This window comes from Oncorhynchus nerka, linkage group LG12, assembly GCF_034236695.1.
Source record: "Oncorhynchus nerka isolate Pitt River linkage group LG12, Oner_Uvic_2.0, whole genome shotgun sequence".
NCBI lineage: Eukaryota > Metazoa > Chordata > Actinopteri > Salmoniformes > Salmonidae > Oncorhynchus > Oncorhynchus nerka.
The window spans coordinates 44,410,718-44,435,504 of NC_088407.1; the positions used below are offsets into that span (position 1 = coordinate 44,410,718).

At 42.6% G+C, this 24,787-nt stretch overlaps 1 protein-coding gene across 1 annotated transcript in view; it reads right to left on the reverse strand.

Annotated features, from left to right (window-relative positions):
• Positions 1–24,787, reverse strand: part of LOC115138263 (ALK tyrosine kinase receptor-like) — a 683,992-nt gene that overhangs the window by 122,370 nt on the left and 536,835 nt on the right. Inside the window, exon 6 of the mRNA XM_029674939.2 lies at positions 2,566–2,697. Within this exon, the coding sequence (XP_029530799.2) occupies positions 2,566–2,697 (132 nt within the window). The remainder of the gene's footprint in view (positions 1–2,565; positions 2,698–24,787) is intronic.

The window sequence follows — 24,787 nt, forward strand, 5'->3', positions numbered from 1 at the left end:
GCCAGGATTCAGACACAGCAAGGACATCAGGGTTAGCAGAGTGTGCTAAAGCAGTGAGTAAAACAAACTTAGGGAGGATGCTTCTGATGTTGACATGCATGAAACCAAGGTTTTTTCGATCACAGAAGTCAACAAATGAGGGTGCCTGGGGACATGCAGGGCCTGGGTTTACCTCCACATCACCCGCGGAACAGAGAAGGAGTAGTATGAGGGTGCGGCTAAAGGCTATCAAAACTGGTCGCCTAGAGCGTTGGGGACAGAGAATAAGAGGAGCAGGTTTCTGGGCATGGTAGAATATATTCAGGGCATAATGCGCAGACAGGGGTATGGTGGGGTGCGGGTACAGCGGAGGTAAGCCCAGGCACTGGGTGATGATGAGAGAGGTTGTATCTCTGGACATGCTGGTTATAATGGGTGAGGTCACCGCATGTGTGCGAGGTGGGGCAAAGGAGTTATCAGGGGTATGAAGAGTGGAACTAGGGGCTCCATTGTGAACTAAAACAATGATAACTAACCTGAACAACAGTATACAAGGCATATTGACATTTGAGAGAGACATACAGTAATCACAGGTGTTGAATTGGGAAAGCTAGCTAAAACAGTAGGTGAGACAACAACAGCTAATCAGCTAGCACAACAACAGCAGGTAACATGGCGTTGACTAGGCAACGGGGCCAACAGATAAAACAAACAAGCAGAATGGAGTACCGTGATTAATGGACAGTCCAGCGTGCATCAGCTATGTAGCCAAGAGATCAGTGTCCAGGGGGCAGCGGTGGATGGGGCAGGGAAGCTGGACTGGCGAGTGTTATCCAGGTTAAAAAAAAACTAACAATGACTAAATAGCTTGTAGCTAGTTAGCTGGTTAGCTTCTGGAGGTTCTTGAGTGTGTTCTAAAAAAATAAAAAATAATAGCGATTCCGTATCACATTGGGTGAGGCAGGTTTCCGGAAGGTATAAACAAATTAAAAAAATCAAAAAGAGATAGAAAGTAAATATGGGTCCAGTGAGTGTTTGGGACGCGACGATTCAGATGGTTAGCAGGCCTGTGCTAACAAGCTAACAGTTCGTAGGCCCGGGCTAAACAAGGTAGCAGTTAGCGGACCGGAGCTAGACAAGCTAGCAGTTAGCAGGCCGAATTAGCAAGCAGGGAGATAGCGAGGGCTAGAGAGTTAGCCTTTGGGGGACGTCGCAATGGGGTGAGTCTGTTTATTCCTCTTCATGCGGTGACATCGATAGACCAGTCGTGGGCCCGGGTATTGTAGCCCAGGAGTATGCTACGGTGGTAGTACAGGTGCTCTGGCCGGGCTAGCTTCAAGCTAAGTGGGTGGAAACGCTAGCCAGGAGTAATCATCCGGGGTTGCGGTTTAGCTAGATAGCTAGTTGTGGAGATCCAGCTGAAAAATGTTCCGTTTGCGATGGGAATCCGGGGATGAATCCGGGGATGAAAAATAAATAGGTCCGTTATGCTCTGGTTAGAGTCGCGTTGTTCGAACTGGCGAGAGCTAGCTTCAGTTGAGGGGTTCCGAAGTACATATAAATACTTTAGGAAAAATAGCTACATTGGGTGAGGCGGGTTGCAGGAGAGTATTTGGAAGCTTAGGTTTAGCAAAATGTTTTTAAAGAGATATGCGAAGAAAAATATGTAAAAAACGAAAAAGAAACGATATATACAAGCGACACAAGGGACACGACACGACAGGACGACTTACTGCTACGCCATCTTGCATAGCCATAGCTGTGTAATGGCAGGCAGTCTGGGCACAACAGCTTCATTAAAGGAGCTCTCACCATGGTTGATCTATTTTGCCGCTTTACCAAGGTTGAGAGGATGACTCGGCGCACGCGATACCCACACAAACAGACTTCAACCTCAATTACCCACAACAGACCCGACCCAGTCCAATGGTGAAGTACACTGAGCAAAAATATAAACACAACATGTGAAGTGTTGGTGCCATGTTACATGAGCTGAAATAAAAATTCCCAGAAATACGGACAAAAAGCTAAGTTCTCTCAAATTTTGTGCACAAATTTGTTTACATCACTGTCAGTGAGCATTTCTCCTTTGCCAAGATAATCCATCCAACTGACAAGTGTGGCATATCAAGATGCTGGTTAAACAGCATGATCATTACACAGGTGCACCTTGTAATGGGGACAATAAAAGCACACTTTAAAATGTGCAGTTTTGTCACACAACACAATGTCACATATGTCTCAAGTTTTGAGGGAGCATAAAGTTGGCATACTGACTGCAGGAAGGTCCACCAGAGCTGTTGCCAGAGAATTGAATGTTCATTCCTCAACCTGAAGTTGCCTCCATTGTCTTTTTGCCTTTTTGTTGCAAAAAAATAATTCTGATTGGCTGGGCCTGGCTCCCCAGTGGGTGGGGTGCAGCCCACCAATGGCTGCACCCCTGCCCAGTCTTGTTTTAATCAATAGATTAGGGCATAATTTATTTATTTATATTGTCTTATTTCCTTGTATGAAATTCAACTCAGTAAAAATGTTGAAATTGTTGAATGTTTATATTTTTGTTCAGAATAGATAAGCTGTACTCACTGCACATGTCCCCTTCGTCGTCGCCGAGTGGGCAGTCCATCGTGAAGTCACACAACTGTCCCAGAGGGACCCCCGGGCCATGGTGACAATGGTACTGGCCCTGGAGGGGGATGTTGTGGAAAGGGGAGAGATCTGGAGAGAAGCAAAGAGAGCGAGACAGAAACACATCTGTCAACAGAGAAAAATTAATCATCATCACAATGACATGGTTGAGGCTTGAAGGTGTCATGAAATGGACACCGTAAACAAAACTGCTACCATGTACTATTTACAACAGAAAAGTGTAGTTTGCATAGATATACACACACATGTACTTTCAGATATGATATTGTAACGATCCTGGGTTTATAAGCGCGGAAATCGACTCTGCCGCACAGTCGATAGCGCGCCGGACCTCGGGCAAGAAGATCGAGGGTTTGAGACCTGCTCCCTGCCTGTTTCATTACCATGGTGTCAGAAGTGATCGGACCCTGCATCCACGACAGTGCGTGTGCTTGGCCGGTGAGCGCGTTCCTGTAAGACGTAGAGTCGCAAGCTAGCGCAAGAACGCGCTCTTTGAAAGGAGGGAGTTGTGTAACGACCCTGGGGTTTTCAGCGCGGAAATCGACTCTGCTGCACGAGCATGCTTTTGCGGCACGGCTCGAAGGTCGAGGGTTCGAGACCTGATCCCTGCTGTTTCATTACAATATGATCCCATGTTGTTGTGGAACGTGGAGGGATCTGGAAAAATCATAGAGAGAGATAGAAACACAGAGCAATGAGTGCTGGAGGTTAGTCTTGCGGTACTGCTGCCATCGTCAGATCACATACACTGAGTGTAAAAAACATTAGGAACATACTCTTTTAATGACATATACTGACCAGGTGTATCCAGGCGAAAGCTATGAACCCTTATTGATGTCACTTCTTAAATCCACTTCAATCAGTGTAGATGAAAGGGAGAAGGCGTGATAAAGAAGGATTTTAAAGCCTCGAGACAATTGAGGCATGGATTGGTATGAGTGCCTAGCATGGTAGCTGGGGCAGCAGGGTAGCCTAGTGGTTACAGCGTTGGACTAGCAACCAAAAGGTTGCAAGGTCAAATCCCTGAGCTGACAAGGTACATATCTGTCATTCTGCCCTTGAACAGGCAGTTAACCAAGCCCCTCATTGAAAATAAGAATTTGTTCTTAACTGACTTGCCTAATGAAATAAAGGTCAAATAAAAAAATCAGAGGGTGAATGGGCAAGACAAAATATTTAAGAGCTTATGGTGTACCAGTTTGTCAAAGGCTCTAGTCACCCAAGTCATAAACTGTTCTCTCTGCTAATACATGGCAAGCGAGACTGGAGCACCAAGTCTAGGACCAAAAGGCTCTACCCTCAAGAAAATTTACTGCTGAACAATTCATCAAATGGCCAAACTCTGTTTTTACACTGCTGCTGTTTATTATCTATGCATAGTCACTTCACAAATTACCTCGACTAACATGTACCCCGCACATTGACTCGATACCGGTACCCCCGGTATATAGCCTCGTTATTGTTACGTCATTTTCTTCTGTTACTTCTTGATTATTTTTTAAAACTTTATTTAATTTTGTAAATATTTTCTTAATTCTATTTCTTGAACTGCATTGTCGGTTAAGGGCTTGTAAGTAAGCATTTCACAGTAAGGTACAATACCTGTTGTATTCGGCACATGTGACAAACACATATTGATTTGAATGTGTCAAGAACTGCAATGCTGCTGAGTTTTTCACCCTAAAAAAGATCCCGCGTTTCCCACAAGAATGGTCCACCACCCAAAAGACATCCAGCCAACTTGACACAACTATTGGAAGCATGTGAATCAACATTGGCCAGCATCCCTGTGGAATGCTTTCGACACCTTAGGACAAATTAGGAAGGTGTTCCTAATGTTTTTTACACTCAGTGTATATCGCCCATGGAGTCCACATATATTGCCCCTAGAGGCCACCAGTCTACCCCTTCACTATTTATCTGTCTCCCTCTCTCATACCTGCCATATACGTATCTCTACATGAACAATACAAATCAGAACAATGAAACATCTCCACAGTTATTAGCCATGTCGCCAGACTGCTGTCGTACACCATTTAATACATAACATCATGGTGCATGTGTAAGTCTATTGTAATGCATTTGTAATGTGTCACATAATATTCTCACTTGAAATAACAGGCTGGATGACATAATACAAACCAGCAGGGTGACACTGAAGAAAATGAATAGGACAAAAGCTGTCAACTTCCAGTCAAGGATCAAGGAACTACCAGGGAGAAAGAAAAAAGTTAAATATTTCGGCCCTCCAGGATCATCATTGAATAGCCCTACAACTGAACAGCATAGAAGAGTCTGCTGAGTTGTTTGGTTGACCCAACTGATGGGTTGTTTGGTTGACCCAACTGCTGGGTTGCAGGCTTTGGGTCAAATTGGTTTGGTTGTTTTCTGTAAAAAGAGCAAGGTTGGGTTGCTGATGCTGGGTTTTTGGTACTGAGTTATTGAGATATGACCCAGCGGGTCAGATCAGAAGACTGGAAGCATAGTTTAGTAGGAGTGTGGCTGGGGCTGTGGCAGTCATGACATTTTGTCATGCAAATGAAAGCAATTAAATTAAGAATAATATAATTGAACTGAATAAAATAAAATGGGAATTTTTCCCATTCTGGGAAGGCGATAACTAGAATTTGTTAAATGTTTTAGTTTTCGCCTTATGTAGCCCCGCCCACTTGACCCAGTTCCATTCAAACGCAATTGTGTTTGTCTTTCCGTTTCACAACTTCTGTCAACGCTAGCGAATTACCTCAGAGCGGTGGCTAGCTAATCATTTAAAAACATGCATCTTTAACACATCTTAACAAATAAACAAAAACAAAACATGGCTCACATTTGGGAACACACACAAATGGCTTCACCAGGAGGAGGGAAAAGGATTGGTATTTTTTAATGACACCTGAATCTGCCTATGGGGACTCTGCTCTATAAGTGTGTTAATGCTGAACAGACAATAACATCACAGCCAGTAGCATCCTAGGTCAAAATGAACTGAAATGAATATTTATTTGTGGCTGTACCATTTCAATGTATTTGAAGATAATGAGCTGATGGCCTCCCAGTGGCTGGAAGACTGTGGATACTCTATAGACCACAGAGGCCCTGTTGTCAGTGTTGAAGAGCCCTGACAGAGTGCTGAACTACTAAGAGCTGTTGGATATCAAGTGTCCTGTCATGGGGAAGGGCTGTGATATCTGGATGATGTCTACATTGGGAAAACCTGTGATGTATTTGTATTTATTATGGATCCACATTAGCTGCTGCCAAAGCAGCTTTTAAAATGTTAAACATTACAATACATCCACAGATTTTACAACACACGGTGTGCCCTCAGGCCCCTACTCCACCACTACCACATATCTACAATACTAAATCCATGTGTGTGTGTGTGTGTGTGTGTGTGTGTGTGTGTTTGTGTTTGTGTGTTTGTGTGTGTATGCGTGTGTCTGTGCCAATGTTTGTGTTGCTTCACAGTCCCCACTGTTACATAATGTGTGTTTTATCCCTTTTTTAAATCTAATTTTACTGCTTGCGTTAGTTACTTGATGTGGAATAGAGTTCCATGTACTCATGGCTCTATGTAGTACTGTTTGCCTCCCATAGTCTGTTCTGGACTTGGGGACTGTGAAGAGACCTCTTGTGGCATGTCTTTTGGGATATGCATGGGTATCCGAGCTGTGTGCCAGTAGTTTAGACAGCTTGGTGCATTCAACATGTCAATACCTCTCATAAATAAAAGTAGTGATGAAGTCAATCTCTCCTCCACTTTCAGCCAGGAGAGATTGACATGCATATTATTAATATTAGCTATCTGTGTGCATCCAAGGGCCAGCAGTGCTGCCCTGTTCTGAGCCAATTGCAATTTTCCTAAGTCATTGTTTTGTGGCACCTGACCACACGACTGAACAGTAGTCAAGGTGCGATAAAACTAGGGCCTGTAGGATCTGCCTTGATGATAGTGCTGTTAAGAAGGCAGGGCATCGCTTTATAATAGACAGACTTCTCCCCATCTTAGCTACTACTGCATCAATATGTTTTGACCATGACAGTTTACAATACAGTTTTCCTCTAAGCAGTTTAGTCATCAACTTGCTAAATTTCCACATGATTTACTACAAGATTTAGTTGAGATTTAGGGTTTAGTGAGTGTTTTGTTCCAAATACAATGCTTTTAGTTTTAGAAATATTTAGGCTAACTTATTCCTTGCCACCCACTCTGAAACTAACTACAGCTCTTTGTTGAGTGTTGCAGTCATTTCAGTCGCCATAGTAGCTGACGTTATGGCTTTACTCAAAGTCATTGGCATGTCGTTAGTAAAACTTGAAAAAAGCAAGGGCCCTAAACAGCTACCCTGGGGAATTCCTTATTCTAACTGGATTATATTTGATAGGCTTCCATTAAAGAACACCCTCTGTGTTCTGTTAGACAAGTAAGTCTGTATCCACATTATAGCAGGGGGTGTAAAGCCATAACACATACGTTTTTCCATTAGGAGACTATGATCAATAATGTCAAAAGCTGCACTGAAGTCTAACAAGAGAGCCCCCACAATCATTTTATCATCAATTTCTCTCGGCCAATCATCAGTTATTTGTGTAAGTGCTCTGCTTGTTGAGTGTCCTTTCCAAGCATGCTGAAATTCTGTTGTCAATTTGTTTACTGTGAAATAACATTGTATCTGGTCAAACACAATTTTTTCCAGAGGTTTACTAAGTGTTTGTAACAAGCTGATTGGTCGGCTATTTGAGCCAGTAAAGGGGGCTTTACTATTATTCGGTACCTGTGAGTGTTTTAATCAATAAACGAAACACGAATAACGCACAGACATGAAACTTGTCACGGGCTTCCTCCTCTTCATCTGAAGAGGAGAGGCGAGAAGGATTGAGAAGGATCATGATGAAATTTAATTAAGAAAACACTGAACACTGAAACACACTATACAAAACAATAAACAAATAACGACCGTGAAGCTAAATGAGAACTGTGATGACAAAAGCAATCAACATAGACAATCACCCACCAACAAACAGTGAAACCCAGGCTACCTAAGTATGATTCTCAATCAGAGACAACTAATGACACCTGCCTCTGATTGAGAACCATACTAGGCCGAAACATACAAATCCCCAAATCATAGAAAAACAAACATAGACTGCCCACCCCAACTCACGCCCTGACCATACTAAATAAATACAAAAACAAAGGAAATAAAGGTCAGAAGGTGACAAAACTGAAACAATAACGCCTGGGGAAGGAACCAAAAGGAGTGACATATACAAGGAAGGAATCAGGGAGGTGATGGAGTTCAGGTGAGTGATGATATGCAGGTGCACGAAACGATGATGACAGGTGTGCGCCATAACAAGCAGCCTGGTGACCTAGAGGCAGGAGAGGTAGCACACGTGACAGTACCACCTCCACGACTCACGGCTCCAGCTGCAGGACGCTGACCAAAAGACGATCCCGGGGACCAGGAGTTGGACTGGTCACCTCTGCAGAGGTGAAGGAAACCTGTCAATCCGGCTGAGACACAGGAGCATGGCGACCTATAGCGCCGGAGAGAGAGCATACCTGACGGTACCCCCTTCCCGGCGCGTTCGGCTCCAGCCACAGGACGCCAACCCAGGGGACAATCCCGGGGATTAGGAGTGCACCGGTCACCCCTGCTGATGCATGGGAACCTGTCGCTGGCTGGGACGCGTGAATCTGACAGGGGGCTGAGGCAGGGGAACCTGACGATCTTAGCTGAGGCACGAGAGCCTGACGAGCTGGTGGAAGCAGGAGAGCCTAGCGATCTGGGGAGGGCATGAATTCCCGACGAGCCAGCTGAGGCAGGGGAGCCTGACGAGCTGGCTGAGGCATGAGAGCCTGACGAGCCGGCTGAGGCATGAGAGCCTGACGAGCCAGCTGAGGCATGGTTGCCAAGGAAAACCATCCGTGCTACAATGCCACAATGTTTTAAGGACCACTACCCAGGAACAAACTGCTCAGAAACTGCTTTACAGAAGAGCAAGAATCTGGATTAAAGGGGAGAGTCATTCAGCCATTACTACACCCAGAACACTATCAAATACCTGGTGGCCATTGCACCTTGTGATATTCATTTCCTGAAGGTAGATGTAGCGACAAATATGTGACATCGGATTCTGGGTTCCTGGAGTACCTCTGTCCAGGTGATGAGGTCATTGCTGACCGTGATCTGCTACACGAGAGGAAGGTCACAATTCCAGCCTTCACAAAGAGGCACACATCTGTCAGAGGAAGACACCACATGTACAAAATGGATAGCTTAACGTGAGGGTTCATGTGGAACGCGTAATTCAGCATCCTGCGGCTGGAGCCGAACGTTGTGGAGGGGGTACAAAATACTTTGAATCTGTGCTGCCCTGTGTAACCTGCGTGGTGATATCATTAATGAAGATGCTGAATGAACTGACCAGTGAAATGCCATTCACAGGGTCGATTTCCCAATATGTATTAAAGTTGTGTTAAAAGTGTTGTTAAATACACTTAAATTAATTATATAACAACTGAAATATTTGTTTTACATACTCATTAATATTAATAAAAAGCAAAGCCATAGAAACAATTTCCACAATACTGTGACTGTTGACGCAGGCTTTTTAACAATTTGTTAATAGCATCTGCAAACAGGAGAGACATCTGACTACATACTTCTACAGAGTTGCATATATTTGTCACTCAGTGACAATCTGCCTGACTGATACTCCTCAACAATAAATGGCAGCATGTGTGTTGAGTAGAATGCATTCAACCTCAGGACAGCCTCTGCACAGAACTGTGCATGATAGGGAGCAGGAACGATAACTTGCTGGGACGGAGTCCAGGTGAGCACCTTACTTTCTTCCAGTCCTGTGCAAAACATACCAATTTGCACCTGCATGTTGTAGCCACATGGTTGCAGTTGGGATGTACCCTACACCACCTTCACAGGGAGGGAAGCTAAAGTCATTCCACTACTGTCACTTGTGCTCCCTCTCCGGCATCTAGGTCACCTCCCTGATTACCTTCCTTATATGTGTCACTCCCTTTGGTTCCTTCCCTAGACGTTATTGTTCCTGTTTCAGATTTATGTCTGTGCGTTGTTCGTGTTTCGTTTATGAATTAAATCACTCAATCCCTGAACTTGCTTCCTGACTTTCAGCGCACACTGTTACAAAATAACGCCTCACATAAGGGAAGCATCAGGGAGCGTTTATATTTTTTTGTGTCAGGTGGAATGATGTCGGGTCCGGGAGTAGCAATAGGCCTCCATGCCTCAGCCAGATCGCCAGGCTCCCCTGCCTCCGCTGGCTCGTCAAGCTCTCATGCCTCAGCCGGCTCGTCAGGCTCCCATGCCTCAGCCGGCTCGTCAGGCTCTCATGCCTCAGCCAGCTCGTCAGGCTCCCCTGCCTCAGCTGGCTCGTCGGGAATTCATGCCCTCCCCAGATCGCTAGGCTCTCCTGCTTCCACCAGCTCGTCAGGCTCTCGTGCCTCAGCTAGATCGTCAGGTTCCCCTGCCTCAGCCCCCTGTCAGATTCACGCGTCCCAGCCAGCGACAGGTTCCCATGCATCAGCAGGGGTGACCGGTGCACTCCTAATCCCCGGGATTGTCCCCTGGGTTGGCGTCCTGTGGCTGGAGCCGAACGCGCCGGGAAGGGGGTACCGTCAGGTATGCTCTCTCTCCGGCGCTATAGGTCGCCATGCTCCTGTGTCTCAGCCGGATTGACAGGTTTCCTTCACCTCTGCAGAGGTGACCAGTCCAACTCCTGGTCCCCGGGATCGTCTTTTGGTCAGCGTCCTGCAGCTGGAGCCGTGAGTCGTGGAGGTGGTACTGTCACGTGTGCTACCTCTCCTGCCTCTAGGTCACCAGGCTGCTTGTTATGGCGCACATCTGTCATCATCGTTTCGTGCACCTGCATATCATCACTCACCTGAACTCCATCACCTCCCTGATTCCTTCAGTATCAGCAAGAGTTGGTCTGTCAGGTCTATCTGAAAGCTGCCTTTGTAGAGGGATAGAAGACGTTCCGCCAGGGTAGAAAAGGCAGCAAGAGACAAGCCTGTATGCAGTCGACAGAGTGCTTCATTCCTCAGCAGGGTTTTGTAGAGAGGTGTTGCTGGGCACTGTGTCCGTGCCTCACAGGTAGTGGGCTTTATATGATCATCTGAGTTGTAGTTGTGATCACTTAGAGATGGATCTTCCCATTGAGTTTGGGCATCCTTCTCTAAAGGCATATCCATTCCTTCTATTTGTGTTGGCCAATCCCTATTTTCAATTTGGTGAACACTTGAGCCTGTTGTGTCATCTGTTATTAAAAAATGTGTATGGCTTGTTAAACAAGTCAATGGACAATTAACAAATCCGTACAATGAAACACCATACTGCATGAACGCTCCAAATAATATTTAATAATCATAATAATTAAGTACAGTATATATCAAATTTTTTATTGAGTTGTATAGGAAATAAATGGTGCTATCATGAGACTGTGCTTAGATACAAGAGCAAGAGGGTGACACAAAATGAAAGCAGGCAAACTGCTCAAGCGTTTGGCTTTCCTGTCACTGATGACTGCCTGACCAACACACGATGCTTCTTCATGAGTGGAGCATCGCAGCCAAGCCATTTTTCTAGGTAAAGATGCTCCACCGTAGGCTTCTTGTCAAAGTGGTAGGAGCACAAAAAAGGATGTTTTGGTGGTTTCTTTAGGTTCAACGCTTTGATGCAGAGCCTCAAAGACTGCATCTTTAGGAGGTGGATGCGGGTCATATGGGGCTCCACAGGTACATTCAGATTGACATAGAGGTTGGTGTTCAAAACATTGTTGTTGTAACAACTGCCTCCTCTTCATACTGAACATATAATGCTTGTCATGTTGAACAATTTTACGATTTTGTGCAGTTCTGCCAGTGTAAAACAATCAAGATCTGAAATAAAAGTACCACTTTTGCTGCTTTCGCCTCCCTCCACTAGCATGCGCTAGCATTGTTGGAAATAGAAACACAATTGCAACTAACTCGCCGCGATCACTGTGACGTTCCAGAATAAGGCGTAATATGGGTATGGGGGTTCTACATGTAATGTCTTAAATGCTTTGAATTAATCATCACCTTTGAAAGCGCTGTCCATTTCGTTGTGTTATACTTTGAAACAACATCCACAACAACCATGCTTTCCACTCAGTTTCAACCTGCTGTTGAGCTTCTTTCTTCAAATTGATCATCACAGTGAGGTGAGTTTTAAAATAATGTTACTGTTTTGATGATCAGTGTTTGATGTGATTTTTGATTGCATTTGCATTGATTTCATAGTGCTTAGGGGGACAATAGATCTCTGAGTACCAGGCCATTAGTGACCTGACGGTTCATAGCAAGTTGGGTACTACTAACGCATTGTTAGAATACCAACTTATTATAATAGTTAATAAATAATTGTAATATCCTGGAATACTGTGTAAAATGAAAACTTTTAAAGAATACTATTATTTGCAGTATATAAACTTAATATGATAAACAGGAACAACGTTTATTCTTACGGGTAGCCAATAAAATATATCTGAAAGCCACGCCCCTAATAAACCATGGCTCCTGGAAATAACAAAAGGATTAAATAAAATGTAAAGAAACTCTGTCATCAACATTGTAAAGTCTGTGACAAAGTATAACACAAGGATAATCCATAACTCGCCATAAATATCTGAATCCCATCTTTGACCCAACTCATCATAAATCACGTAAACTCTGACAGTCGCGTTTTGCATACAGCGACGTTACCATAGGACAAGGACCACGTACAGTAGGGTGGCACAGGGGGATAGGATTTCTGACAAATGTGTGATGTCACCATGATACCATGGCCATCAGTCGTGAGCATTGAGATGGTAGGTGTGGAAAATTTGCATATCTATGCAAATTGTAAAACCAGAAGCATCAGCAGACAGACTTGATTGAGTCGCAAATGGCACCCTATTCCCTAAGTAGTGCACTAGTTTTGACCAGGGCCCATAGGGACTAGGGTGACATTTGGAATGCAGCCTTGTAAAAAATGACAACTCGCTCTGAGTTCATCATCGGAAGCCGATGATCGTAGATAAAGGGAGAACAAAAAGAAAAGCAGGAAGCTTGCTGATGGGGATCACTTTTTCCATTTACATAGGGAAGAAAGAAAGAGCGATATTATCGCGGATGGCTGCGTCCGTGTACTGTACCATAGTTTGCCCTTGATTTGTGTGAGACAATATAAGATTAAGTTAGGCCTGAAAACCTGAGAGTATGAGTACACACCAAAGAAACACCACAGACAGTGAGGTCTACACTTCCTATTGAATAAAAACCAGGTGGTGTAGGAATATAACGATGTATGTGTCATAGTATAAATGCAAATTACAAAAATTGCTCCAATAGATGTCTTTAGAGCGATAAAACTCTTATGTCTAACTGTGTGGTCAAATGTACAGCCAGCTAACTGTAGACCTGGCATGCGTCTCAAATGGCACCCTATGCCCCATATAGGGCACTATATAGGGAATAGGCTGCCATTTGGGACATATCTCTATGCTTTCCCCCCACCTGTTAGCACAGTAGGGTATACCCGCAAATAATGACTTTCTTCGCACAATGACCTTCAATTATGTTCAGAAAAACATCTCAGCAGTGACTGCCTCTTGTGTTAGGTCTTTATTTCTCCCAACGCTTGGCTAGAAAGCCTCATTTACATACAGTGAGTAACAAAACACCACCTCATGTAATCCCCATGGCAGTTAATGCTTTTCCCTAATATTAGACAGAGTGAAAAGGCTTGCTTGAGTTTAATGAGAACGACAATCTTAGTCAAAAGTATAATAGAAATAAGAGCTATGCGCCAGTGTTCTGTGCGTATTATGGGGGGGTCATATGTGAGCTCTTTTGTATACAGTTAATTAAGTATAATAATATGGGCTTTTTATGGCCTTGAGTGTTTAGGTATGTTGACAGTAGCAATTATGTGATTCTGACTCCCTGGTTGTTCACTGTGAAGAACTGACAATTCCACAACTTGATTAGAAAACAAAACAGGATTTCTAGACCCTAATCTACACCTCATTATCACACCTCGCCTTGAGACATAGCTGTATAACACTTACGGCTGTAGTCCACAGCCAGGTATCATTAGCACCATCAACCCTCTTATAGAATTTGGAGCTAGGTATTTACCTGTCTCATCTGAGAGTTTCAGTATCGATTGAGTTTGAGGAGGCCATGTTGAAATCCAAAGCAGACCTCTACCTTTGACTTCAGTTCACAGAGCAACTGACTGTGACCAGGCAGACACATGCCTCCGAGCTGATCGCAGTTGGTCTGCCTTAATCACGCTTGTCAGATTCTGAAAATGCGGAAGGTGCGAGACAAAGCGGGAGGTGCAAGACAAATTGCCTAGGGGAGTCAGCAGGTTTTCTTATCCCAATCGCCCACGGCTCTGTGCTGGCTCTGAGGAATGATGTATGTGGGGAGGAAAAGGCAAAGCGATGACAGGAAAGGCCACTATGGCTGCCAAACCCCACTGACGAATGGCAACATTGTCGCCGAGTGGATTCTATCTCATTCTGGAGAATGAGTAATATCTGTCCACTTGAAAGGAGGACTCTCATCTCAGCTGGCAAAATTGATTGATGTTACAAACATAAAAATGAGGTCTGGTTGGAATAACGTTGTTATGATTGTCAGATCAGATCAGATTGTCAGATCAGCTTGGCAATGGATGACAGTTGTCATGGTTCCCATTCTACTGCAGGTTGGGGTGACTCTTAGTTTTATTTTGATCACGGCTTCCGAGAACCCCCTTATTCTAGGGTACACCTGACTAGCGCTACATAACCCCCTACTCTCCTGATCCACGGGGCACCTACTAGACTGGGGTAAGATTTGCCAGAAAAAAATGTCTAAAACCCCCACCTACAGCCTCGTCGCGTCCCCCTGCATCCATTGAAGACCAATACTTCTCCTCTCTCCCTACTGAATACTTTGACCTCCGGGATGCCTTCAGTAAGAGGCAAGCCACCACCCTCCCTCATCATTGTCCATAAGACTGCACCATAGAACTCCTACCTGGCTCCACCCCTCCCCGGGGCCATCTTTACTCCCTCTCGATCCCTGAAGCTGCAGTCATGGACAGTTACATCCAGAACTTGCTGGAGGCAGGTTTCATTTGCTCCTCAACATCCCCGGCTTGTGCAGGTTTCTTCTTTGTGAGAAAGAAGTATGGAGGTCTGCGTCCCTGCATCGACTACCGAGGGCTGAACAGGATCATGATTAAGAACTGTTACCCCGCTATCCCGGATGTCCGCCACCTTGTAGCTGGCACAGGGGGCCCAATTCTTCACCAAACTTGACCTCCGCAATGCTTACAATCTTGTGAGAATCAGGGGGGGAGATGAATGGAAAACTGCATTTAACACCCCTAGTGTCCACTGAGTATTTAGTCATGCAATTTGGATTATCGAACTCATCGGCAGTCTTCCAAGCATTGGTCAATGCTCTTTGGGATATGTTGAATCGGTTCGTCTTTGTTTACCTCTATGAACATCCTGGTCTTCTCCAAGACCCTTCCAGAACACATTCTGCACGTCCGCCAAGTCCTCAGGCGCCTCATGCAGAGTCAACTACATTGAGAAGTGTGAGTTCCATGTATCCAAAGTCTCTTTCCTGGGCCACATTTTCTGTACTGCCGGCATCCAAATGGACCCATTAAGGTTAGGGTGGTCACTGACTGGCCCTGTCCCGCCTCACTCGCCTCACTCAAACAAGCCCAGACCCGAGATCCTGACCCTGGCGGGGGTCCCACTAGCATACTTTAAGTTCCGCGATGAGCCCGTTCTCAAGTGCTACAATGGGGGCACTCCTCTAAATTAACTGGGCATTCAGGGCTTAATTGCACAATGGAGATCCTGAGGCGAAAACTCAGGTGGCCCTACATAATTGAAGATGTGAGATCCTTTGTTGCGGGCTGTTCCACCTGTGCCCAAAGTAAGTTCTCACGACAGGAACGGGCTGTGTTGTTCCAACCTCTGCCCATCCCCGGCCGTCACAACTGTAACCACACCTCTCTCACCCACAGAGGGGAGTAGGGAGCTGCTGGGGGGTTGACAGTTCACACCCTGTTGTAAGTTCAAGGAGCGAGAACATCCCTCTAAATTTCACAGAGGAATATGCTTGTCTACACAGAGGTTTCCCGCCAAAAGAACACGTTCTAAAGCGAATACTGGGACAATATTTCATAAGAACGATGGGAATGGTTTGTTGTTAGCTGTAGAAAAGTCATGTCATATTGGTTTTTATTTTGTGATGTCATTAAAAAAGGTTATAAAGGAAATACTGTAACTTGAAAAGTATATACACTACATGTAAGAAGTCTCCATCCTCTACGTTGTATATGACATATGAAAAATGATGAACATATTTTTGTTAAGATATTAATGTGTTTTTAGGAGCCATGAGATCATATGTCTCCTATAAACTTTGCATAGTAAGTAGCCACGCCCGAGTGAGGTCAGAGAGCGTGTCAGCCTGACAGAAATGTCCCTTTCTACCAGAGTGCATAAAAGGATCGGTAAAGAAATTAACACCAGACCAGGAAAGACGGAGAGCTATAGCCCATGTCTAAAGTGGTTTGAACTCTGAATATCAACACAAATCACTGGTACAGCTGATTAGCTGTCCTAAAAAAAGCTGTCCCTAGAAAATTGAATTTAAGTGGGACCACTGTACTACTCTCCTCACCCAATGGAACCATTGACACGACTGGTTATCTTCAAAGGAGCATCGTCCAGAGTGAACAACAGTAGAAAAGACTGGTCCGGACCCTTTCGGACAATCAAAGCCTTACAAGTGTGCCGCTGAAAGGCCCATCCTCCTTCCTAAGGAGGGCTGGTTCCAACAGAGATAGATGGCGAATGAAGGCATTCACACGTAAATACATTCATGATTTCTTACTCCAAACAGGTGGCGGTTTGTGTGCAAAGTATATGATTACTGTGAGAATAGTTTCTCAAAGGTATCATCGAAAAGTGTCTCTTTCTCTCCCTCTCCATGTTGTTGTGTAAAAAGCCACCATGTTGTGTCATTCAGCTAAGGACCGTTTCCTAATGTGTTAAGTGTTTATGTTTATCATGTTATTATTTAGTTATCTAGTAAATAAATAATTAAACTGATTTGTGTAGTCCCGAATCATAAGTAAGGCTGGGGTTTTAGCAGATGCAGGAGGTTACAACTGTTCAGAATGATGATATGATAAGAGGTAATGATTAACCTGTCTAGGACTCCAAATACAAATCAACGGAAATCAAATTTCTCAAATTTTAAAGATAAAATTCTCCTTAATCCAGCCACAGTGTCTGATTTCAAAAATACTTTACAGCGAAAGCTCCACAAATGATTATGTTAGGTCATCACCAACTCACAGAAAAACCCAGCCATTTTTCCAGCCAAAGAGTCACAAAAAGCACAAATAGCACAAATAGAGATAAAATGTATCACTATCCTTTGATGATCTTCATCAGATGACAATCATAGGACTTCATGTTACACAATACATGTATGTTTTGTTCGGTAAAGTTCATATTTATATCCAAAAATCTTATTTTACATTGCCGTGTTACGTTCAGAAGTTCCAAAACATGTAGTGATATTGCAGAGAGCCACATGAATTCACAGAAATACTCATTATAAATGTTGATGAATATACAATTTTTAGACATGGAAATATAGATACACTTCTCCTTAATGCAACCGCTGTGTCAGATTTTTTTTTAAATTTAACGGAAAAAACATAATCTGAGAAAGGCGCTCAGAGCCCAAACCAGCCAGAGAAATATCAGCCATCTTGTGTAGTCAACATTATTCATAAACAGCATTATAAATATTCACTTACCTTTGATGATCTTCATCAGAACTTCCCCCCCAGGAATCGCAGTTCCACTATAAATGCTTTTTTTGTTCGATAATGTCCATCATTTCTGTCCATTTCTGTCCAATAGCTTCTTTTGTTAGGGCGTTGGGTAAACAAATCCAAATACGCGATCTGGTCCATAATAATAATATGCATATATTAGCATCTGGGACTGAGTAGGAGGCAGTTCACTATGGGCACGCTATTCATCCAAAAGTGAAAATGCTGCCCCCTATCCCAAATAAGTTTTAATACAGACTGTTTTATGGATGTGATAGGTAAAGACCTTTATAATTTAATTCGGGAGATGGTAACTCTCACAACCACTCTCGTTGTGCCTTAAATCCTACTGAGTTAATTGTTACATTATTAATTTAAATTGGGTAAAACTTAAACATAGTTAGTTGATTAGATAAATAACAGTCATCAGATTAATGTATGTGTGGTCGCGGGAATCGAAGCCACTACCCTGGTGTTACAAGTACCATACTCAACAGAGCTACAAAGCAACACATATGGCTCACTTTTTCTCATGCTGATTATTGCGAAACAAGGAATGATGGATCACTAGTAATCTAAAGCTTCTTTTTCCCACTTATGATTCCTGTTGCCATCATCAAGCTGTCAAAACGAGTGATGATAAGAATTAGTATATGATAGATTTGATGAGGTTAGTGTCAGTGGGGAGCAGTTATTGTTCTTTGAAAGGTGCCAAAACAGCCAACATTTAAGTAATGAACTAGGATATTAGACTCAATTAATATCATATAGTCTCAATAATGTTAGTCAGGCTGTTGACACTGACCTCACTGACCTTACTTCTTATAAATAGTATATATTATAAACATCAAGGTCATTTAAACTACAGATGTCGGATCTTAATTTGACCCCTTTCGTCGCAGGAGGAAAATAATCTTGCAGATGGAGGATTTTAATATATGAAGATAATATTTAGAATCGCTGCCAGGGAAGCAGGCTACAGCACATCTTGTGTGAATTCTTATGTAAATTATAATAAATGGACATATTTGCAGGGTGTAGATGTATTTTTTCTTAGGGAAAATCCTTTTTAATAAATTGTTTTATTATATATTGAAGGCAAGCAATAGGCAGAATAAATTATTGGTTACTGCAGTGCCTTTGTGGTCCAGCGGTTTCCCCTGGCACACATATGCCAGAGTCAGTATGTACAGTATGTATCATCAATAACATCTTCGGTATCATCAATATTCACCTCTGTAACTTGGTGGTCTAAGCAGGCGAGTCTGGCTTCGAGCCTCATGAGTTCGATACCAGTGCTCTGCGATCTAGTGACACGACTTAATTGCATTTAATTCAATGTTTTCAAGAAGTTAAACGAATAGTCGGATAATTTATACATCATAGAAAAGAGTCTCAGCTCAACAAAATTGTCTTTGGATGGGCTCAAATGCATAAACATCTTGACAGCTTTACGAAATTAAATATTAAAGCCATACAATACAGGCTTTCAATCCACACCAAAGACCATAACTAAATTGACAAATTATACATAGCCTAACGATAAAGCCTGGGCAAGCATACACACTGGAGGAAAGTTTAGCATTCTACAGTACGCCTACAACTGTCAATCAACTGATATCTCAAATCAGGTCATCAACTCAGCCAGGAAACAGAAACAGTAGCCTATTATTTTCACACCATCATTGGAATATAATCAAATAACAAGAAGCCTACATCGATGGCACAAGATTATCGCCAGTGGATGTCTTGTTACATCATCAATATGCTCTAAATTAACCAGCACGCACAGCTGATCTCAATTGCAGCCGTTATTGATCACCTCATTACCGCTCCCTAAAAAATGATGTCAGTGTTACTTAGTCCTGCTTGTGAAGCGGATATGAGTCGGTCATGGCCATGTGTTGAGGTAGCCATGTCTGCATACTCCAAAACCAGGGTCTGCCTTCTGCCCAAGACTGTAAAATGGTTTAAGACGTTGGTTGCTCCCGTGGGAGAGCTGGGTTCATATCCAACTTGTTACACTTGCAAGTAAAGCCTTTCAAGATACACTACTTGACCAACGGTATGTGGACATCTCATTCGAAAATCATGGAAAATAATATGGAGTTGGTCCCCCCCCCTTTGCTGCTATAACAGCCTCCACTCTTCTGGGAACGCTTTTCACTAGATCTTGGAGGATTGCTGTGGGGACATGCTTCCATTCAGCCACAAGAGCATTAGTGAGGTCAGGCACTAATGTTGGCCGATTAGGCCTGGCTCGCAGTCGGCATTACAATTCATCCCAAAGGTGTTCGATGGGTTTGAGGTCAGGGCTCTGTGCAGGCCAATCAAGTTCTTCCACACCTATCTCGACAAACTATTTCTGTATGGACCTCGCATTGTGCACTGGGGCATTGCCATGCTGAAACAGGAAAGTGCCTTCCCCAAAATGTTGCCACATAGTTGGAAGCACAGAATTGTCTAGAATATCATTGCGTTAAGATTTACCTTCACTGGAATAAAGGGGGCTAGCCCAAACCATGAAAAATAGGCAGGCATTTGGCATCATGTGATGCAGAATGCATCATACAGGGACGGTTTCTGTATTTTGAAAGTTATAAATCTTGAAATAACAAAAGATTGTTTTAGGGCAGAATTTTCCTTTAACTCATCAAGCAAACCTACTCTAAACAACTTGGAATAATACTTGGATGATGCTAATATGGATGTCCGGGTGTCCATACTAGGACAGCCTCTTAGTCTGTATGGATGCGCAACCAAAATGCAACAGAACAAAAAAAAGAGGAGCACACCAACCCTCATTTACCAAAAGATTTACATGTAACTGTGCTTGTGACATGCTCAGTATGACAAGTGAATAGACACAGATTGGGATCAGGCTGGTAAGTACATCTGGGGGCAATATTTTGATTGTACGGTCACGTAAAAACAAGTTCTAAGACCTCATTTGAATACACTGCGGCTGTGTTCAGAATTAAAAAGTGATTTGAATACTGACTGAGTAGGTAAGTTTGTTGAAGCATGCATCATAAAAGTCGATACAACAACAAGTCTGTGGCAGACACGAAAGTTCACTTCTGGGGTGATGCATTTCTGTTTTTGTTATTTGCCATGAGAGGGTGAATCACCTTAGTTTAATCACAATTATTGTCTGGCCTGAGGTCTGGGGAACCAATTGAAATCCATCACATCTAGCTCGTTCTTTAGCAAGCCTCTAATAAGAACCTTAGTTATCTTAATGCTATGGACATCACTATTTGTGTTTTTCATTATAATAACTTAAAACCATTCGTGTGAGTCAATGAGTAGAAGTACTCCGGAGTTATATCATGAACTGAACCATGTATTTTCTTGGCCGGTTGTAATTCCATACTAATTTCCCTATGCATTGTATGTCTTTATACGGTATATATCCATATCAATTAAATGATTCACATATTCTTTCCTATCATATCCATGTTCTCTTTTCTTGTTTCAACCCTTTTCCCCATCCCCATTATCACCAATAAAGACAATGGTTTAATTTAAAGTCTCCTATTACATGGTAACATAATCATTATCCAATAATTACTAAATAGTAGGGTTTCTTTGGGATTCATCAAAACAAACACCACTTTGTACTATTTGGTAGCAGTTATGTTGAATGAACTACCAGAAAGTACACATTTGTACCACAATATTTCCCTGTAAACACTAGGCAAACACCCGCTGAAACAGGACAGTAAAATGATGCTCTATCACTAGATCATCACTGTATCTACAGTATATTGCTCTGGTTACCACCACATCACTGCTTTGTTTCCGTACTGGGCTATTCAATTAGTAGTTACCAATTGTGTTGAATGTACCAGAAAGTACCCATTTGTAACACAATGTTTAACTGTAAACACTAGGCAAATACTGTACCTGCTGAAAGAGTGAAATTAAGCACTACCAGATGACTGCGTTGTTAACATACTGAGTTTTTCTCTGGGGTCTTCCCTCTCTCCAGGTGCCCCTTCACACAAAGGTGAACGCTTCACTCATTCAAATTCACTGGAGGCAGAATGGGGAGATATTCAGATTTACAGTTGGAGGGATCCTAAGATGGATGCCCCTGATGCTCCCTCTGGACAGCGGACAGGAGGCATTCGGTCAAGAATTCTATTAACTGTCCAGAGCCACGCTCGATTGGTCAGAGTAGATAGAGCCCAATCATGATCCATCTCTGTCAGAGGATGCCGCTCAGTAGGAGAAGAAGGGGGATATATGCCTGGTGCATTGCGAGTGTGGTGACCAATGTGACAAAATGGAAAAGGAACAGAAAGAAACATCTTCCTTTCATTTTGAAATACTTTTGCGTACAATGTGTCTCAGAAATGACATGTTCATGGAATGAAATAGCTAGACTAACGTGGGCAAGCCAAGTCCTGTGTGAAGGATAGGAAGTTGGGAGAAAGGGGATAGCTAAAAGAAATACGAAGCTACCAAAAGTGTACAGAATGGCGAGGTACATCAAAGCACCACAGAATGGTGGGAGTGTGAAAGGGGTCAGCTGTCTGTCTCTTTGTAAAGCCCCCTGTGCTACACAGAGTCGGCTTTGATACCTCGGTGGTCCAATGACCTTGATGTACGGCTCTCTCTTCGTTGGGTCACAGAGGAGCTAGTGATGCTCCCTTTCAAAGGAAATAATCAGACAGATGGAGAGATTTTGAAGTATGGGGAGTTTTGAGACATTTTGGGGTTGATCCACATTCTGGTCTACTGAAGATCTGAAAGGGTTGCAGGATTTATAGACATCCACCAAAGTGAAGTTATGAAAGTAATACTGTATGAGCTCATGAAATACTATTATGAACAAGCCACTTATCATGACCACTGTGTAAATACATGTGACATGTAATTGTAAGATGTACATGTGACATGTAATTCATTGTAAAATGTTTTCTAATCTGACTGAATGCTAGGCTGATCCAGACATCTGTTCTAGTTGGCATTTGTCTTTGTATTAATATTCCACCCAGCTAGCCCAAGGCCATTGAAGACTTCCTCAATATCATCAAATAAGACCCACTGCTATAATTGCCTCCGAGAGGGTGGATTTGTAATACAAACTCAGTTTGCATTGGTAAAGAGGGGAACATTTCACAGAAGATGTTTGTGGAAGAGCCCAAGGGTAGCGGTCACAGGGATAGAAAAGGAGATGAGGCTGAGAACCGCGAGCTAAAGACGGGAGGGTGTATATTTTAGGAAGTTGTGGGTAAGTGAGATTTAAGGCAAAACATCATTAATTGATGCTATTAAAGTGATTGTTTATATGTTGCTGTCTTTTTGTGGGGTAAGCTGTACGGTGGGGTCTGAAATTATTGACACCCTTGATAAAGATGAGCAAGTTTTTTTTTTAAATACTGAGCTACTGTACTCAGTCAAAGTTGCAATCAGTTTTTTTACATGCAGACCACCACCCGTTAGAGTGATTGTGATATGGGCCCATATCAAAGCATCGGGATATTACATTTACAGAAACCTAATCTTTCAAATATAGTAGTCACAAATCGACTTTTTAAAAGAATCATGCTCGTAATATCCCATTACACATTACATGTATAATTTGGTCATTTAACAGACACTCTTATCCAGAGCGACTCAGTCAGTGCAATCAATTAAGTTGGTAAAACAACCACATTTCACAGACATTGCAAATAAAACTTTCCTTAAAAAAAGCAACTATCAACAAATTATTAAGAAAAGATGACTGCAAGTGTTAGTGTAAGAAAGACAAGCACAAAAGCAACACAAAACAGCCTATATGTGTAAATAAGATAATTTTGGTCATAAAGTCAGTCTCATTCAAAACTGAGATTTACGACATGACAGGAAAAAATGCTCCCAAATTCGATTTGAGTGTATTTAAACTTCTGACCCATTGGGAATGTGATGAAAGAAATAAAAGCTGAAATAAATCATTCTCTCTACTATTATTCTGACATTTCACATTCTTAAAATAAAGTGGTGATCCTAACTGATGTAAAACAGGGAATTTTTACTAGGATTAAATGTCAGGAATTGTGAAAAACAGAGATTAAATGTATTTGGCTAAGGTTTATGTAAACTTCTGACTTCAACTGTATATTGTATGCTAAAAATTGGGAAATTATATTATTTTAAACTAACATAATTGCTTAGAGAAACAGATTTTGTTTGACAAGTAATATAATTTTTTCTCAAAAACGTAGAGATCTAAATGATTGACACCCCTGATATTAATACCTCACCTTTTATTTTTTTATATTTTTTTTACATTGGTTGTGAAATTAGACCACTTCTCCATAAAGAATATTTCAAGATCCTTGGTATCATTTGTCTGCGTTTATGGACTGCCATCTTCAATTCAAACCACAGATGCATATGCATCTTTCTTTGTCAAAAACCACTACTAGTGTGTGTGGCCAAAGAGCTCTATTTTCATGTCATCTGACCATAGCACCGAGTGCCAAGTGCCAATGCCGTTTAGCAAACTCCAGGTGTTTACATTTGATGGATGGCATGAAAATAAAGATGTATCTCAATCCAAAAAAGCAACATAAAAACTCTTTATATGTATCTTACATTTGCAGTAGTACAGACACACACACACACACACACACACACACACACACACACACACACACACACACACACACACACACACACACACACACGCGCGCGCACACACACACACACACACACACACACACAGGAATTGTTTCTCTGTGCTCTAGTGCGTTTCTCTCCTACTACTTCCATTCACCAATACCCTCATCATGCATTGTAATTTTACAGGTCCGCTGATCACTATGTTCTCTCCACTTGGCTGAGCATTTTTCTACAAGACCAATGCATTTATTGATTCATGAGCGTTTCACCAGTGGGCCTAACATTTACCAGGCTGATTGAGATCCCAGGTCAAAAGTAGTGCACTATGTAGGGAATTGGGTGCCGTTTTGGACGCAGACCTATGTCTGTACTTTATCTCACCAAGAGGATAGACACCTATTCTTGGTTTATTAGTGAAATAAAAAATATGTTTACAACTAGTTAACAATAGACTGGTGGTCTTGATTCCTGATCAATTCAAAGAGATGCTTGTATTGTGATAGAGGACGGTTATGAATGAGCGGCAACAGTCTATTGTAGCTCATTGTTGCTATCCTATGTGTAATTTGGTAGATCTCACAGTCCAAGAGTACGCATCATGGTGCACATTTTTTACGTGA